This window comes from Phocoena sinus, chromosome 3, assembly GCF_008692025.1.
Source record: "Phocoena sinus isolate mPhoSin1 chromosome 3, mPhoSin1.pri, whole genome shotgun sequence".
Classification (NCBI taxonomy): Eukaryota; Metazoa; Chordata; class Mammalia; order Artiodactyla; family Phocoenidae; genus Phocoena; species Phocoena sinus.
The window spans coordinates 9,397,909-9,415,311 of record NC_045765.1 but is presented as its reverse complement, the minus strand read 5'-3'; the positions used below and the strand labels follow the sequence as shown (position 1 = coordinate 9,415,311).

Below are 17,403 nucleotides of genomic sequence, written 5' to 3'. Positions count from 1 at the left end.
TTGTGTGATGGTATTTGGAGATGGGAGGGAATTAGGATTAGATGAAGACATGACAGTGGGGCCCTCATGAGGGGATTAGTGCCTTTATAAGAAAAGACACCAGAGAACTTGGTCTCTCTCTCTCTCCCTGCCATGTGAGAGAGAAGTGAGAAGGTGGCCGTCTGCAAGCCAGGAAGAGAGTCCTCACCAGGAACCAACCCTGCATGCACCCTGATTGTAGACCTCCAGCCTCCAGAACTGTGAGAAATAAATTTCTCTTGCCATATATTCACTGGTACTTCTGGACTGCTGTGTCTGGGGGTGGTGATGGTGGTGGTACTGGTGACCAGAGGAAGCCTCAGGTAAAGGGACACAGGTGCTGGCAAACAGAAGTTGTGCAGATGCATATGGGAAGGGCTATGTATGTAGCATCCACACAGTTGTTAAAAAATATCCAACTTCCCTCCTTTGTATTATTTCTATGAGGATAAAGTAAATGTGAAAGAACTCCCCAAACATTAAACTGTTAATGCAGGGTTTTTTAGCCTTGGTACTACTGACATTTGGGACTTCCTCCCGTCTTGTGCACTGTAGGGCGTTGACCGGCATCCTTGGCCTCTACCCATTAGATGCCAGTAACATCCCCCCACACCCCCAGTTGTGACAACCCAAAATGTTTTCAGATACTACTAGGTGACCTTGGGGGACAGACTCCCTCTTGGGCAAGAACCCTTGTGCTGAAGACATATGGATGGTGATTACTACTATTAATAATCATTTATGTGAGGGCTCAGAACTTCATGGATGGTTTCCCTTTCCAAGCCCCTGTCTAGGGGCCTCATTTAGAAATTACCTCTCCCCCAGGAGAAGAGAGGAATGAAGTCACATTTTCCATAAACTCTCTGTCCCCTAAAGAGACAGAACCCACATGGAAAGGCTCTGGAAGTCCCAGCTAGGCCAGTTCCAAACCTCCAGGCATGTGCCTACATGGGTACAGAAGTTGGTTTGGGGAGACCACCCAGGGTCAATCTGTTTGCCTTGGAATATGGGATCGGGGTGTCTTCCAATCTGGGGGAGGATGGTGTATTATCCATGTCTATCACTTTCTATATTCTGATGCTTTGACATATGTGGGAGGCCTTGTTGACCCTGGAGGGAGTCAGGACTAGCTAATTCTTAGAGATAGTAACCACCTTGCCTGTGAACGTGCTTTTCAAATGCAAACCAACCAATTCAGAGCCCACACTCCCAACCACCTCCACTACTGGGCTCTTACAATCAGGGCCAAACTTCTCCTGTCAGAATCAGCCCAGGGTCAGGTACCAGACAACTCAGGACAGCTCCAGGGCCTGATGAAATTATTTAAACTAGCCAATCCTAAGCCTGCTTAACGTGCCTTGCCCATTTCTTCCTGTGGAAACCACAATTAAGCCTCCTGCCCACGTTTCCCGCTCCCTCTGCCTCCTGACGAACTCTGGTGCTTCCCTGTATGTCCCTGCATTCACGGGGCTGGCTGAAGGTTGTACCTGAAATACCGTCATTATTGCTGCTGGAAAGGTGTCGAAGTTGGTAGGAGGAGTCCCTTCATCAAAATTAAACCTGCAGAGAGGACACAGACATTTCATGTTGGTCCCACCTCAGGTGTCCTGAGGGCTTGGCTCAGTACCTTGTATCCAGGGCAGTATCTCTGTCCCCTAAAAGGACACCCTGCGTGGTACCCCAGGCCCCACCCATCTGGGTGAGTGCACTGGGCATCCAGGCCACGAGGAGGGCAGACTGTGTGATGCAGGTGGGCCTGGGTCTCTGGAGGCACTGAGCACGGTGCCTGGGGGTGGGAGGCCCTGGGCTGGACGCCAGGGAAGCAGACGTCAGAGAATCCGCTGAGCACTCACTGTCCACCAAAGAGCTGCATTCCCAGAAGGGCAAAGACAACGATGAACAGGAAAAGGAGGAACAACAGGCTGATGATGGATTTCATGGAGTTGAGAAGAGAGACGACCAGGTTCCTGAGAGATGCCCAGTACCTGCCAACAGAGGCCAGGGTTTGGGCGGGGGGGGTCAGGCTGGGCCAGGGAGGCAGCAGCTAAGCCCACCTTCCCAACATGGTGGAGGTGGCCCCACCCTGGCCCCCACCCCCGTTCCCATCGGGATGCCAGGGAACCCCAAAGACTTACTTTGTGACTTTGAAAATACGCAATAACCTGAGGGCTCGTAACACACTGATTCCAAAGGATGTGCCGGGTTTTATGACGGCCCAGATGACCTCAAAGATGCTCCCGATGATGACCTAGAACAGAGGACCCGGTCTTATGTCCAGGCTCCTTGCAAACGCGCCCTGAGTCTGAATCTTGCAGGACCCCAATCCAACTCCCACCCTCAAATAGAATCAGGGTGAGGGTCTCAGACCCCTCTCATCCCTTCTCTTTTTTAACTTATTAAGAGCTGATGAGCACAAAGAATTCATGAAACACATAATTACAAAGCGAATGCCCACGGAACCACCACCTACGTCGAGAAATAAGACATGTCAGCAGCCTGAAAGCCTCCAGGGACCCCTAGACATTAGCCACCACCTTGAATTTTATGCTAACCGTTTCCTTTAACCATTTGCACTTAAAAAATGGAGGCGGAATTCACATAACATAAAATTAACCAGAAAGGTTCACTCAAAATAGTGCACAATGCAGTGGCCTTTAGTACATTCACCAGGTTGTAGAACCATCACCCCCCTCTAGTTCCGAAACATTTCCATCACCCCTCAAGAAGACCCCGGACCCATTAGCAGCCACTTCCCATCCCCCTCTTCCCAGCCCCTGGCAACCACTAATCTACTTTCTGTCACTGGAGATTTGCCTGTTCCGGACATTTCATATAAATGGAATTATGTAATATGTGACCTTCTATTTTATGTCTGGCTTCTTTCGCTTATCATAATGTTTTCGAGGTCTCTGCCTTTTGAAAGCATTCAAGGATCCTCCGTAATCCGTATAGCTTAGTTTTACCCATCTGAACTTTCACGAGCAGAACCGTGCTGTATGGACTGGTTTTGTCAGTGCCTTGCTCCCTTCTGTGCAGTATTATGTAGCTGATGGGTGTGGCTGTTTTTGCTTGCCTCTCATTGGTGCAGAGAATTGCATTATGTGGCTAGGCCACAACTTTATCCACTCTATTGCAAAGGAATATTTGGGTCGTTTGGTCTGGGACTAGCGAGGCTGCTCAGGACATTCTTGTATGTGTCTCCTGGGCATCTGTGTGAGTTTCTCTAGGGTGAATCCCTAGCAGTGGAATCGCCAGGTCAATCCTACTTTCCAAAAAGGGTCCATAAATTTCCCCTCCCACTAGCGGTGGTTGAGGAGGGCTCTAGGGGCTCTGTATCCTTGCTGAAGTTGGGATTGTCCTTTCATTCCTTTTGCATTCAGCAGAGTCTCTCATATCCAGGGGTGATCCTACTTCTCTCTTTTGGATGTCCCCAGGTGTCAGCCATTCTAAGCTAGAGCTGGAGAACTGAAATCCTTAGAAACCAGACCACTTACCCCACAATCAAAACAGTTGAAGGAAGAGTGGAAGTAAGGCCGCGTCCCAAGCCCGTACATTTTTATAAACATTTCGGACATAAAGAGTCCTAAGAAAATGAATTCTGCATAGTCTAGAAGGGAGAGGGGGGAAAACAGAGGAGGTTAGATCTGTTGGGGGGAGGTTCCAGACGGCTCTGACATTCCCTGTTAATTGCAACCCTGGCTGGTGGGTTCCTGGGTGCTTACTATATATTTCTTTAAAAAGTTAATTAATTAATTAAAAAAAATTTAAATGGAAGTATAGTTGATTTATAATGTTTCAGGTATACAGCAAAGTGATTTAGTTATATATACATATATATATTCTTTTTCATATTCTTTTCCATTATGGGTTATTATAAGATATTGAATATAGTCCCCTGTGTTATACAGTAGGTCCTTGTTTATTTTATGCATCTTGCTATGTTTTTAAAACGAACAAATGAATGAATTAACTAACTGACTAACGGCTTACTGACTAATTGGATAATTAACAAAGTGGTTCCATAATGCCAGCATGTCATAAACTAAGAATCATGACTAAACCACTTTTATATGTCTGACTTCCAAAGGAATAAGAGAAACAGAAATCATGACAGTGTCCTATTTGTAATCCTTGTGTTGGCGACTTAGTTGGAGGCCACAGGCAACTAATCTAAGGCATGGCTTTTCTCCGAACCTTGAAAACTCATTTACGTCCCTTGGAAATCCTGTCTTGCTGATGTCTGAAAGTCGTGATGCAAGATAAAGCCTTTTGTTTTTTGGTGAGAAAGCATAATGGTGCAAATACCTTGGGGAGAGGTAACTCATGGTTATTTGTTTGCTCCAGCAAAGAAATGTTTAATAGCAGTCCCTTTTCTAAGACGGCTTTCTTGGTGGGGTAGGAAGTTGAGGGGTCAGGAAGGGCATGAGTGGTCACCTACTGGAGGGGAAGGAGAGGTAAGGAGGAATTCTGAGGGGAAGAAAGCATACAGAAAGGGAAGACAGAGGACCCAAACCTCCAAGAATTCCATTTTGGTCACATAGCTAACTCTGTTTGAAGGTCAAGGGTATTTGTTATATCATTCTTTTTTTTTAGTGGTGTAAGATTTTTTTTTAGTTCTTTGTGATTTTACTTTCTTTTTCTTTTTTTTTTGGCTGTACCGCGCAGCTTGTGGGATCTTAGCTCCCCAATCAGGGGTTGAACCCGGGCCCTCGGCACTGAAAGCGCAGAGTCCTAACCACTGGACCACCAGGGAATTCCCTGTTATATCATTCTTTTAAGAGGTGGTTTGAACTGACTGTTAAGGTCTTTCCCACTCATTTCTGATGGAAACTTTCCCTTAGTTTTAGGACTCCAGGGAGCTCCTAGTGTCTGAGGGAAACTCTAGGGTCTCCAGGGCCCCTGAGACCAAAATGTCAGCAAGGGAAATCTGTCCATAACATCTGGTGTATTCCAAAAACCACCAGAAGAAACTCTGGGACAACTTAAGAGTTTCCAAGATACTTGTTCCCCAGTTACCATGGGAATATGATAGCTGGTGATGCACAAGACCTGAGAGAATTACTTATCTGTAGCACTAGGGGGTCTGGAAGAACTTTCAGGGTCATCAAATCCAATTTCCACCAAGTACAGAAGAGGAATTTGAGACCCAGAGAAACGACTACACTTCATTGATTCCAAGACACATATTTTTGTTCACATTTTGACATCTCCGAAACTGGGGTGTATCTTAAAATTGGCATGTCCCAGTTTAGATGGCAGCATTGTTTTATTTCTTAGTGGCACATAAAATAAAAATAAAAGAGTGCCTTGTAATTGAAGATGTGTTTGATTGACGGACAATGGTAAGAGCTTGTCCAAGGTCACACGGAGAGTTAGGGGCAGGGCAGGCATCAAGAACCCAGGTTACCTGGTAATCAGGGCAGGGATGTACCATCAGATACAGCTTGGACTCTGGGTTCAAATCCTGGCTACATCACTAACTAGCTGTGTGACTCTGGGCAAGTTGCTTAACCTCTCTGTGTTGCAGTTTTCTCAACTGGAAATTGATAATTAAAGGACGTCTACAGACACAGAGGCCCCAGGCAGGAAGTCCCAACCCCCTGTTCCTGAACCAGGACAGACAGAGCAAGGTGATTAGTGGGGAGAATATGGGAGATTAAAAATAGGCTATCAGAGGAGGTTAAGACAAAAAGTAAATAGTCCTCATTTATAAGTGACTCCAGGGGGACTAAATGCAATTACTAAGGTTGGAACTAGGTCAGGGCTCTTGGAAGGAGAACTGGCCCCTGGGGAATGTCCTGTGTGTGTGGGGGGGGTTCAGCCAACGTGACTGGGAACAATGAGGGTTACAAGGAGACGATGACATGGACCAGGCTCCCAGGCCTCTCTAGGCTGAAGACTCAACTTCTCCAATGGTTGTCTGGGTTAATCTGAACCAGGTCAGAAGGGTAGAGAATCTACAGACCTAAGTCAGACAAGCCAGTAGATGTAGGAGGAGGGCAGCCAGCAGGGAAAAAGGTTTTGGGGGGTCCTCATTCGAGGCCCATAAGCCAGAGCCAAGGTATCCACTTGCCTTCCTTACTGTCCAGCCATTACTCTTGTTGATTCCTAAGAGCTCTTTACTTTTTAAATCCTGCTCAGAGGTCTCCCCACCTTTCACTGCTTCTTTTCCCCCAACCTGGTCATCAATTTTGATACTATCTCATATTAATTCCTGAAATCTGGGAATAGGCCCAGAAGGGCAAAGCCTTGGAAATCCTGGTACTCACTGAGGGAGCAAGATGTTTTCACACTTGTTAGAGAGTATCTTCTAGGAATGAATCCCAGACATAAGGAAGTCAAAAAGGACAGGAGATGAAAGGGGAAAGAAGCAGAAGGTTTGAAAGAAAAGGGAAGAAGCAGAGAGTCAGAAATGAGAACAGAAAATGGGTACAACATACAGGTCACTTTTTTTTTTATCTCTAATGTGCCCCCATCTCTCAACCATAAATTATTTGATTCCCAGAGATGCACCTAGAAATCACATGTATGTTTCTGTCTCTATCTGGCTGTCTTGCAGTCTCTGACTCTCTCTGTCTCTCTTCCAATGCACCCCTATGCGCCTTTCTTCGAAAGTGATCATGGAAGTCTCTGGTGGCCTAAAGTCCAGCTTCCAGCTCAGGCCCAAAGAAATAGGGTTCTGTCATTGTTGCAGCAACATCAACCCCAAGTTGAGTGGTAGACACGGCCAAATGAAAGGACAAAGTCAATGAGGACCAAAGAAGGAACACATACCGTCAGAGAAAGAGAACTGGAAAAAAGGTGTGAGGAAGGGATCGGGGAGCCAGTGGGGGCGGGGCCAGGAGGTACTCACAGAGGAAGTCGGAGAGCCACTCGGGCTGGTTGTAATGAACGATAGCGACACACAGCGTGTTGAGGGCTACCAGACTGAGCACAGTCCAGTAGAAGGCCTGAGTTTTGACCATGCGGCGGATGTAGAAACGCATCCTCCTCTCCTTTTTGTGAAAAAAGGTTGAGTTCTCCAGCTTGGCACTTTTAATGCTGGCTCGGGCGAAGGGAGACCCTGCCAGGGAAAGGATGGAGAATGTCAAGGTGTTCCTGCAGAGGAAATCAACCCATGCATGGCCCAGGCACGGATTGTGGCCAGGGAATCCATTAGCCTCCCAAGCAAGGAAGCCCCTGGGAACCATCATGACCTATGGGCTTAGCTTTCCAGAGATGGAGCTTATGAGAAGGGGATGCCCCTGAAAATAATAGTATTGGAAATAACCAATGAGTGATCAGGATGTCAACGGGGAGGCAGATGGCTCTTCATCGCTGGAGCCAACTTTCTGTATCTTCCTCTCCTGGCCATGTCTGATGACTCTGGGGGGTCATGCCACAGGGTGGGATAAGGTAGGAGCCTCTGCTCAGGACTCCCAGTGCAGAGGCAGGTAGCAGAACTGCATGGACCATACTTGGAAAGCCTCCAGGAGGAGGTGTGGATAGGATCCTAGTTTTCCATGGACATTTCACTTTAGAAATAATCACCAAAGAATGAGCCAGCTGTGCCCACTGCCTACGTATATTTTTGCTCCTAAGCATTTACAAGGTACCTACTGTGCCAGGCTCTGTCCCAGGTGTTCCAGATACATGTTAACAGAGTCCTGCACTCTTGGGACTGATACTCCAGCGGGGGAGACGGAGAGCAAGCATAATATAATAAATAGTAAATTAATAGTGTGATGGGGGACTTCCCTGGTGGTCCAGTGGCTAAGGCTCCACACTCCCAATGCAGGGGGCCTGGCTATGTTCCCTGATCAGGGAACCAGATCCCACATGCTGCAACTAAGAGTTCACATGCCACAACTAAAGATCCTGCGTGCTGCAAATAAGACCTGGCACAGCCAAATAAATAAATAAATATTAAAAAAAATAGTGTGATGGAAGGTAAAAAGTGTTTTGGAAAAATGAGAAAGTAGAGCAAAATAAGGGAACTGGGACGCCCAGGAGGGACCACTGGGCAGGCGGCAGTACTAAATCAAGTGGTTAAGTTGAAGGGGTTGGCCTGAGTTACCTTAGTATCTTAGGTACCTTACGCAGAGGAAATAGCAAGTGCAAAGGCCCTGAGGCAGGAATGTGCCTGCCTGACATACTGTGGGAGCAGCATAAAGAGAAGAGTGTGGCTGGAGTGGAGTGTTTCAGGTGGGAAAAGGGGAGAGGTGAGGGCAGGGAGGAGACTGGGCAGGCTGTGAAGGGCCTTGGGGGCTGTGGGGAGAACTTGGGCTTTTGTTTTGAGTGAGGTGGGAGCCATGGAGGGTTTGAGCAGAGGAGGGATGTGAGCTGACTGGGGTTCACAGGTGCCCCCTGGCTGCTGTGGGGGGCAAAGACTGTGGAAGGCAAGGGCAGGAGCAGGGAGGAGGTGACTTCTCTAGTCCAGGCAAATGATAATGGGGCTACCACTCCATAGTGGCTGAGAAGGAAGAAGAGTGGGCAGATTTGGGATGTATTGTTTAAGGTAGATTTCGACATTTGCTGATGGACCAAGTGTGGGTGGAAGAGAGAGGGAGAAGCCAAGGTTTTTGGCCTGAGCCCCGGGAGGGATAGGAGGGAGGTTCAGAGCTCAGTTTTGGATAGATTGATTTTACCTTCTAAAATACCTCCTCTTGTGGGACTTCCCTGGTGGCGCAGTGGAAAAGAATCCGCCTGCCAACGCAGGGGATGCAGGTTCGAGCCCTGGTCTGGGAAGATCCCACGTGCCGCGGAGCAACTAAGCCCGTGCGCCACAACCACTGAAGCCCGTGCGCCTAGAGCCCGTGCTCCGCAACAAGAGAAGCCACCGCGATGAGAAGCCCGCGCACCGCAACGAAGAGCAGCCCCCGCTCTCTGCAACTAGAGAAAGCCCGCGCGCAGCAAAGAAGACCCAACGCAGCCAAAAATAAATTAAAAAGAAAAACCAAAATCAAAACTTCCTCTTGAAAATCTTCCGTTGCATTCATTTGTTTATTGTTCTTCATTGGTTCATTCATTCTTTCACTTATTCATCAGTGTGCTCCTTCGTTCATTTATTTGTGCATTCATTCATTCGTTCACTCATTGGTATGGCATTCATTCATTCTTTCTTTCTTTCATCATTTGTCCATTCATTAGTGCATCCATTAATTCACCAATTTGTTGCTTCATTCATCATTTATTCACACATTCATTCATCCATCCACCCATCCATTATTCATTTGTTCATTTACACGTTCATCCATCAAGCACTTCATCAACCTCATCACACCAGCCGGGCATGGGACACGTAAAACATCTCTCAGGATGCCACTTCCTATTAGCAAAATTCTAAACAGAGGCTGTGAGTTGGCACCCCAGGGGCCATACTGGTTCATCCTGGGTTTGTGAAATTTAAAATTACTGGTCTACGTTTAAAAACTGGGAGATTTTCCATAAAAATATGGATTTCAGCTTCTCATGAATGAAAATAACAGCTGACATTTTTTGAACGTTTAGAAGGCACTGCGGGGGATGCATTTTACACAGTAAGCTCCTCATCACAGCCTTGGGAAGTAGGGACCGTCATTAACACCATTTTATACCCTGAGCAAACAGAGACTGAGGGGAGTCCAGTAACTGGCTAAGGAGTGTCGAGGTAGTTCAGAGCCTATGCTCTCGGCCACCATGCTGCACTCACTCCTAGAACATGTGGCCGTGAGGAAGGGACCACATTTCTGCCCAGCAGCAGTTGGCCGGGTCCAGTGGCTGGATCCTCCCCTCATGTCCATCACCTGCCTGACCCCATGGGCACTGGGAACCCTAGGGTGGCTCTTCACACCCCTTCCCAGTTGGGACATTTCTGGTCCTTATGGCTCCCAAAGGTGTGCCCAGACCCACAGGCATCCACAAGCCTTGGCGATCACACCAGGAAGGAGGCCCCTTACCCCAACTCCTGCTGGAGCCACATGGAAACCCGGCTCCATCACCAACAGGCGAGTGACCTTGGGCAGATGACCTCGGACAAGTCACCTTGCATCCTGGGACTCCAGTGCCTTCCACCTCACAGGGCCGTTGGAAATCAATGAGTTAATATCCCCTAGCGTGATGCTGGCACATCATGCTTATTGGTAAGATTAAAATCTCTTACTACAACCCTAAGAGCTGAAATCAAGACCCGTTCACATACCAACGCCTGGAGGGAGTTTTTCCTGATCACAGGGCCTGGAGACACATCCCACAATAGGCATCCCACTCATCAGGAATGGAGAGGAAAGTGAATATTAACTAAACACCTATTGCATGCCAGGCCGTGTGCCAGCTCTGTACTGTCTCCTCTATTTATTGCATTTCGTACTTGCTCTGACCCATGCTCCCTTCTTCTATACACTCTTGTCTATACTTTTCCTCTGTGGTCTGGAACTGTAATTGCAGGCAAGCCTTAGATTTAAAAAATAATTTTAATAAGCTATTTTATGAAACCCCATATATCTAAGATATCAATTTCAATGTGGAATCGATATAGAAATATATTGAAGAGATATTTTACACTCTTTTTTTTTTTTGTACTATGTATTCCAAATCTAATGTGTTAGTATGAAGCACATTTCAGTTCAGATCAGCTACATTCAAGGAGTCAAGAGCCAGAGGCGACCAGTCCTAGTCAGGAATGTTCCACGGTGAGGACAGCAGTATGGCACCACCAAGGCTGAATCTTGGGATTTGGGGCAATTTATAGGCTCTTCAATTTCTCTGTTTAAATTGAAATAGGTGCTTCCCAAATTGTGGGTTGAACTGTCCTTCAGAGAGATGTGTGGAAGTCCCTAACCCCTGGTACCCGTGAATATGACTTTAGTTGGAAATAGCGTCTTTGGAGATGACATCAAGTTAAGATGAGGTCAGACTCGATTAGAGTGAGCCCTAGATCCAATGACTGGTATCCTTATAAGAGGAGAAGAGACACGGAGACACACAGGAAAAGACCATGTGACGACAGAGGCAGAAATTGGAGTGAGGCAAGTAAAAGCCAAAGAGAGCCCAGGATTGCCGACAACATCAGAAGCGAAGAGAAAAGCGTGGGGGCAGATTCTCCCCTAAAGTCTTCAGAGGCAGCACGGCCCTGCCAACATCTTGATCTCCGTTTGGACTTCTGGCCTCCAGAGCTGTGAGAGAATACACTTCTGTTGTTTTAAGCCACCCAGTTCGTGGTACTCTGTGACAGCAGCCCTAGCAAACGAATACAGCCCACACTGAGCTTATACCCTTAACACCATCTAAATGGAATCTGATTTTCCTAAAGAACCTGCGTTGTGATGGCAGACTCCATCCATGGCTCAATTTTTCCTAACAATGACTCAAGGTCCCTATTTCAACAGTCAGTTGATCAACTCTACATGGGACCGTTTTGTAACGTGTTTATCAAATGAGCTGACAGCACAGTAGAATCATTGTTACATAAAGCTGCATTTACTAGGGTACAACATGAGGGCAAATGTGACAGTTCCTGCCTGACTTTGAAACACATTATTATTTTACGTAAATAAATAAAGGTAAAGGCATTTCCTTGTCAGAACCCTGGAATTTCAGAGGTCTCTTTCAGGATTGTTTAGGAAGCCCCTGCTAGCATAGGGGCCCCTTCCTGTGGGGTTTTTGATCTATCAGGCAAGGGAGCTGGCTTTAGCTGGGTTTGCCTGGAGCAAACCTGTCCTGGGAGAACAAGCCACTGGCCTGTGTCTTGGATCCATCTACAAAGTTGAAAGTCACCTTCTTTCTTAACAGAGGTGCTATGGGACAGCGTTGGCACTTATTCAGTGTGACAGCTTTCAACTTCGGTTTATCATCTTCCTTTTATCACACATTTATCAAATGTCAGCCTTGAATCTGGGTTCTCCAAGTAGCAAGTTTTCTTATGTCAGCCGCAAATTCGAGCCCCGGGGTCTCCCACAGACAAACCCTCTGTGAATCTATCATGGCTTCCTGGATCATCCCCACTCCCCACCCCCCGCGTTGGGAGCTGAACTGTGTCCCACAAATTCATATGTTGAAGTTCTAACCAACCCCCACCCTGCCCCCGGGATCTCAGAATGTGACTGTATTTGGAGAGAGGGCCTTTCAAGAGGGAATTAAATTAAAATGAGATCATTAGGGTGGGCCTTAATCCTCTATGACTGGCATCCTTATAAGAAGAGGAGATTAGGACACAGACACACATGGAGGAAAGACCACACACATGGAGGAAAGACCACGTGAAGATACAGAGGAAAACAACCATCTATGAACCAAGGAGAAAGGCCACACCAGAAACCAACCCTGCCAACACCTTGATCTTGGACTTCCAGCCTCCAGGACTATGAGAAAGTAAGTTTCTGTTTTGAAAAAATAAGTCACCCAGTCTGTGCTATTTTATTATGGTGACCCCAGTGAACTAATAACACTCTCCCCATTGCACGTGAAGCCCAGTTAAAAAACGCCTCCTCCACGAAGCTTTCTTTGCTTTTCCACCAGACAAATTCCTTCCTGCCTTGTATAGCTATTAGACTCCTTATAATTAGTCTCTGTTGCTTTTAAGTAACTTTAAACTTACCTAATTACTTTTCTGATTTCAAAAGTAATGCCTGTCACTAATCCATCCATTCCAGGAACAATGTCATGGAGAAAGTGAAAATCCTTTGCAATCCCTCCAATTTCCACATCTTTAAGTACCTCTCACACTTCTTAATTTTGTTTTAAAAATGGGACCACACATTTTACATTTTGTTGTACAACTTGCTTTTTTTCACCAAAAAATATATTTCAGACATCTTTCCATGCCATAGCAACTCCATTCTTTTTCCTGGCAGCAGGGTATTCAATTGTATATAAATACTGTAATTTCTTTAACCATCTCCCTATTTGGGGGCACACGGGTTGTTTCTGGTTTTTACTTTTTTGAGTACCAGAAACAGTGCTGCTGAGAAGAGGTTGGTACATAGATCTTTTGCATATGTGAAGAAATGTTTTGAAGCAGAAATTCTAGGTCAAAGAATATAAACATCAATAATTAAATAATGCCAAACCATACATCACCAACACTGCAACCTACATTCCTCACAATGGCAAATGGCTATGCCCATTTCTCCTCATCGTTGCCAACACTGGGTGGTATCACTTTTTCACCTTTTTTAGAAGGACTGATGAAAAATAATATCTCCCTGTTAATTAAGAACAGGTACCCAATCTTATCCATAGAGGAGATCTTGGGTACCCTATTTTTTTCAGTGCCTGACATTTAATAAATGTGGTATAGACAAAAAATATTTGCTTATCAAAATATAACAAAACAGATTAGAAAAATGGAAGCAACCTAAATGGGAAAAGATGTTGGACAGATGTAATGGATCAAATTCACAGAGCATTTATGGGGCATTCCAATTCCTGAATTTGCTGGAGGGAGAGAAACAGATGTATCCACAAGTGGAAATAGGACTTGTTCATCATTACGAGGAAAAGAGTGCTTTGGCTAGAAATTAAAAATGCAAATGAAAACAAGCTTTAAGGTATCATTACAAACCGACTTAACTGGGAAAGGAAATTAAACGGGTAATAGGCAATGGCCGGTGTGGGAGAATCCGTGAGTGTCTGAATACTTGGCAGGTTTGTTTATAAATGGGTTCAGTGTTCTTGAAACTCAGAATGGCTCTGTGAATAATGGGTTGAAAACCTGTTAATATCTTTGATCCTACAATTATCCCCAAGGAAATCCACCCAAAGGGTGGGGGGAGTCATTGTACGTAAATGTTCCCAGCAGTGCTCCTCGTAAGGGCAAAAATTGGAAACAACTCAAACACCACATAATAAAGCCACGCTGAGCAAACCATAGTGTAGCCACCCTCTGGAGTGTCGGACAGTGACGGAAATCATTTTGAAACTCAGCAGTAAGCTTATAAGCTAGGGGTGAATGAAAAAAGCAGAGTATGAAGTAGTTGGTTCCTGGGGATTAGAAACACGCGTATATTTTTATTTTTTGGCCGTGCCTCAAGGCTTGTGGGATCTTAGTTCCCCGACCGGAGATCGAACCCGTGCACCCTGCAGTGGAAGCGCCGAGTCCTAACCACTGCACCGCCAGGGAAGTCCCAGAAACACGCATATATTTTGAATTCCCTCCTCCCTCCCTCCTTCTCTCATCCTTGCCTCTATGCTCCATATACCCCATCAGCCTTAATGCCTTCTCCCCTCAGAGTTTTGTCTTATTTCCCCTGCCTGGAAGCTCCCCCACCCACTCTTCATAACTGGAATTTTTATTTTATTTTATTTTTGCTGTACTTATGCAGCTTTCGGGATCTTCGTTCCTGCACCAAGGATTGAACCCATACCCTGGGCAGTGAAAGCGCAGAGTCCTAACCACTGGACTGCCAGGGAATTCCCTTCATAATCGGAATTTTAAAAAACCCATTTCAAAAGATAGTAGAGTCTCCTTGGAAAAGATCGAAAGCAACACAGTCTCAATCAAGAGGGGTGAGAAGGAAAGAAGTCAATGTCCTCTCCCACCTCAAACGCTGCCCTTGGAGATAACCAACAGCAACAGCCTGAGCACAGCCTTCTCTCTGCTGTCACTGCCATGGTGAACTCCTACCCACCCTTCAGTTCTCATTGTCAGTGTCACCTCCTCTGAGAAGCCCTCCCTGACCACACTCCACTCTTCCAGAGCAGGCTGAGCACGGGGCATCTCCTCTGAAGTGCTGTTATCATTACAGGTTTATTTGTATAATGACCTATTTAATATCTATTTTCTGCCCTGGACGGCAAGATCCACATGGGTGGGGATTTGGTCTCTGTCTTGTTCACAGTTGGGCACCTAATAAATGTAGCCCCTCAATGAGAACTAATGAACAATAATAATATTATTCATAAATAATTAATGAATAATAATATCAGCCAATATCACGGGGACCTTATTCTCTGCCTCATGTTGTTCTAAATGCTCCATGTGGATTATTATTATTATTCTTTTGGCCGCGCCACGCGGCATGTGGGATCTTAGTTCCCCGACTGGGGATGGAACCTGTGCTCCCTACAGTGGAAGCGCGGAGTCTTAACCACTGGACTGTCAGGGGGAGTCCCTATATGTAGATTATTTAGTTTTATTTCTCCTCCCAATAATATGAAAAGACATGCTCTGTTGTTATTCTCATAATCATGTCATCTGCCCCAGGACACAGGTGGGAAGAAGCAGAATCAAGACCCAGGTCTAGGCAGCCTGGTGCCCCAAGCTCTCACACTCCATCTCGAGGGCGATCAGTAGTAAACGACTGCCAGGCGGCAGCAGGAGGACTTACCCACGGAGGCAATATCGGCCAGCTGGTCCTCAGCTTCCTCGGGATTGAGCAGGTCTGTCTTGCTTTTCTTTATGGTGGCTCTCCGCAGAGCTCCAACAATGGAAACATGGCAAGAGAAAAAGACGTTACCCTTTTTGCTACAAAAATGACATCGACTGAGTGTGTCCTTTGGGTGCTCTGCTCTACCGGGGACTTTCTATGTGTGGTTGGATTTTACCCGCGTGGTGGTCTGGTTTGGTGGAAAGTAAGAGCATTGCACATTTCACAGATGTGGAGACAGAGGCTTAGGGAGGTTACATGACTTTGCCCAAGGGGTAAAGATGAGAACCAAGTCAAGTTCAGTCTGACTCGAAGTCTGGGCTCTCAGCTATCATTTTCCCTCTAGGAGCCCTGGGATTGGATATGTAGTGACTCCTATGACAACAGCCCACCCCTTAACCTTTAGCACACTTGCTAGGTGGGCTGGGACTGTGGAAGCCCTTCCTCAGTATTTAGGTTCTCCACCCCCAAGAGCTCGCCAGGGGACAGTGAGTACAGGCATATACTTCCAATAAAGTGATTTAGACACCCCCAAGGGTAGTCTCTTTCCCTCCCCACAAAATCCATTTTGTAACCTACTGGGATAGGGCCCCAGCTCCTTTCCTTCATTTTCACTCCTGGTCTCTTCACTCCAAAGTCATTGCTCTGTCTAGACAACTTTCTAACATGTGAGACAACTGTCCTTAATAGTAAGCTGGATTCTTGGTGAAATTATTATTATTATTTTTTTGCAGTACGCGGGCCTCTCACTGTTGTGGCCTCTCCCGTTGCGGAGCAGAGGCTCCGGACGCGCAGGCTCAGCGGTCATGGCTCACGGGCCCAGCCGCTCCGTGGCATGTGGGATCTTCCCAGACCGGGGCACGAACCCGTGTCCCCTGCATCGGCAGGCGGACTCTCAACCACTGCGCCACCAGGGAAGCCCTGAAATTATTATTATCTTTTTTTAAATTTAATTCATTTTATTTTTGGCTGTGCTGTGTGGCTTGCGGGATCCTAGTTCCCCAACCACGGATTGAACCCGGGCCACTGCAGTGAAAGCACCAAGTCCTAACCACTGGACTGCCAGGGAATTCCCATTGGTGAAATTATTATTATTTATTTTACTTAGTGAACACAAGTGGGGCTGACCCCGAGCCAGATGCTGTCCTATGCATTCTATTTGCAATAATTAATATAATCCTCATAAACAATCAACTAAGGTAGGTATGATTATTATCATGCCCATTTGACAGATGGGGAAAATGGAGGCACAAAGCAGAAGTAGCTGGGCACATGGTCAAAGCAGAAAGGGCAGGCAAGAAAGGGAAACCCCGTGTTAAGGTCCTGAAATTCCTCGAGGAAGCAGATTCCCACCATTCCCGTTATCTTCCTGAGCCTGACCTGGTCTTGTGTTTGTTCTTGGCATACCTGGGCCCTGAACATCCATTCCCTGGAAGCCCCTCAGAATGGAGTAGCCTGTCCCCCCAGCCTCGGCTCCTCCTGTGTCCCCTGGGACCCACCCCCACCCCTGGAGCCAGGTTCAGAGCAGTTACCATCAAAGGGATGCCTCTGCTCCCCGTCGGTCTCATCCTCGGCGAGGATCACCTCTTCTGAAGAGGAAGAGCACATAGTTAAGCTCCAGCGTCTGGAGGACTCTCCTGGGGATGGGTTCCCTTGGACCAGGAAGGAGAAGGGTCCTCCTGGCCACTCTACTCTCCCCTTGCTGAGTGACAACTCAATCAGCCAGAAATGTGCTGCTCACTTGCTTCTGACTCCCAGCCCTACTTCAACGATGGTCCTAAGGCCAACATCATCCCTACCTCCCACTGCTCTTCTTAGGTTGACTTAGCTTGGATTACCTTAGAGACTCCTCAAACAGCCTTATGAGGTAGGTGCTCTCATTATCTCTGTTTAACAGGCAGGGAAACTGAGGCACAGGGAGGTGAGCTGCATGGCTAGGAGGTGGCAGAGTTGGGATCTAACCCAATGTCTGATTTTAAAGCTCTTAAGTGTTATGTATGTCCTATCCTGGCTTCACCCCGCTGGATTCTTGTTGCTAAAAACTGGAACTAGCAGTCCAGAT

The 17,403-nt window shown here is 46.6% G+C and overlaps 1 protein-coding gene across 1 annotated transcript in view; it reads right to left on the bottom strand.

The window, feature by feature from the left end:
- CACNA1A (calcium voltage-gated channel subunit alpha1 A) overlaps positions 1-17,403 on the bottom strand; it is a 312,111-nt gene that overhangs the window by 83,721 nt on the left and 210,987 nt on the right. The window contains exons 10-16 of the mRNA XM_032627805.1: positions 16,874-16,930; positions 15,303-15,392; positions 6,872-7,081; positions 3,513-3,625; positions 2,154-2,266; positions 1,872-2,003; positions 1,506-1,578 (exon numbers count right to left, since the gene is read on the bottom strand). Coding sequence (XP_032483696.1) covers positions 1,506-1,578; positions 1,872-2,003; positions 2,154-2,266; positions 3,513-3,625; positions 6,872-7,081; positions 15,303-15,392; positions 16,874-16,930 — 788 coding nt within the window. The remainder of the gene's footprint in view (positions 1-1,505; positions 1,579-1,871; positions 2,004-2,153; positions 2,267-3,512; positions 3,626-6,871; positions 7,082-15,302; positions 15,393-16,873; positions 16,931-17,403) is intronic.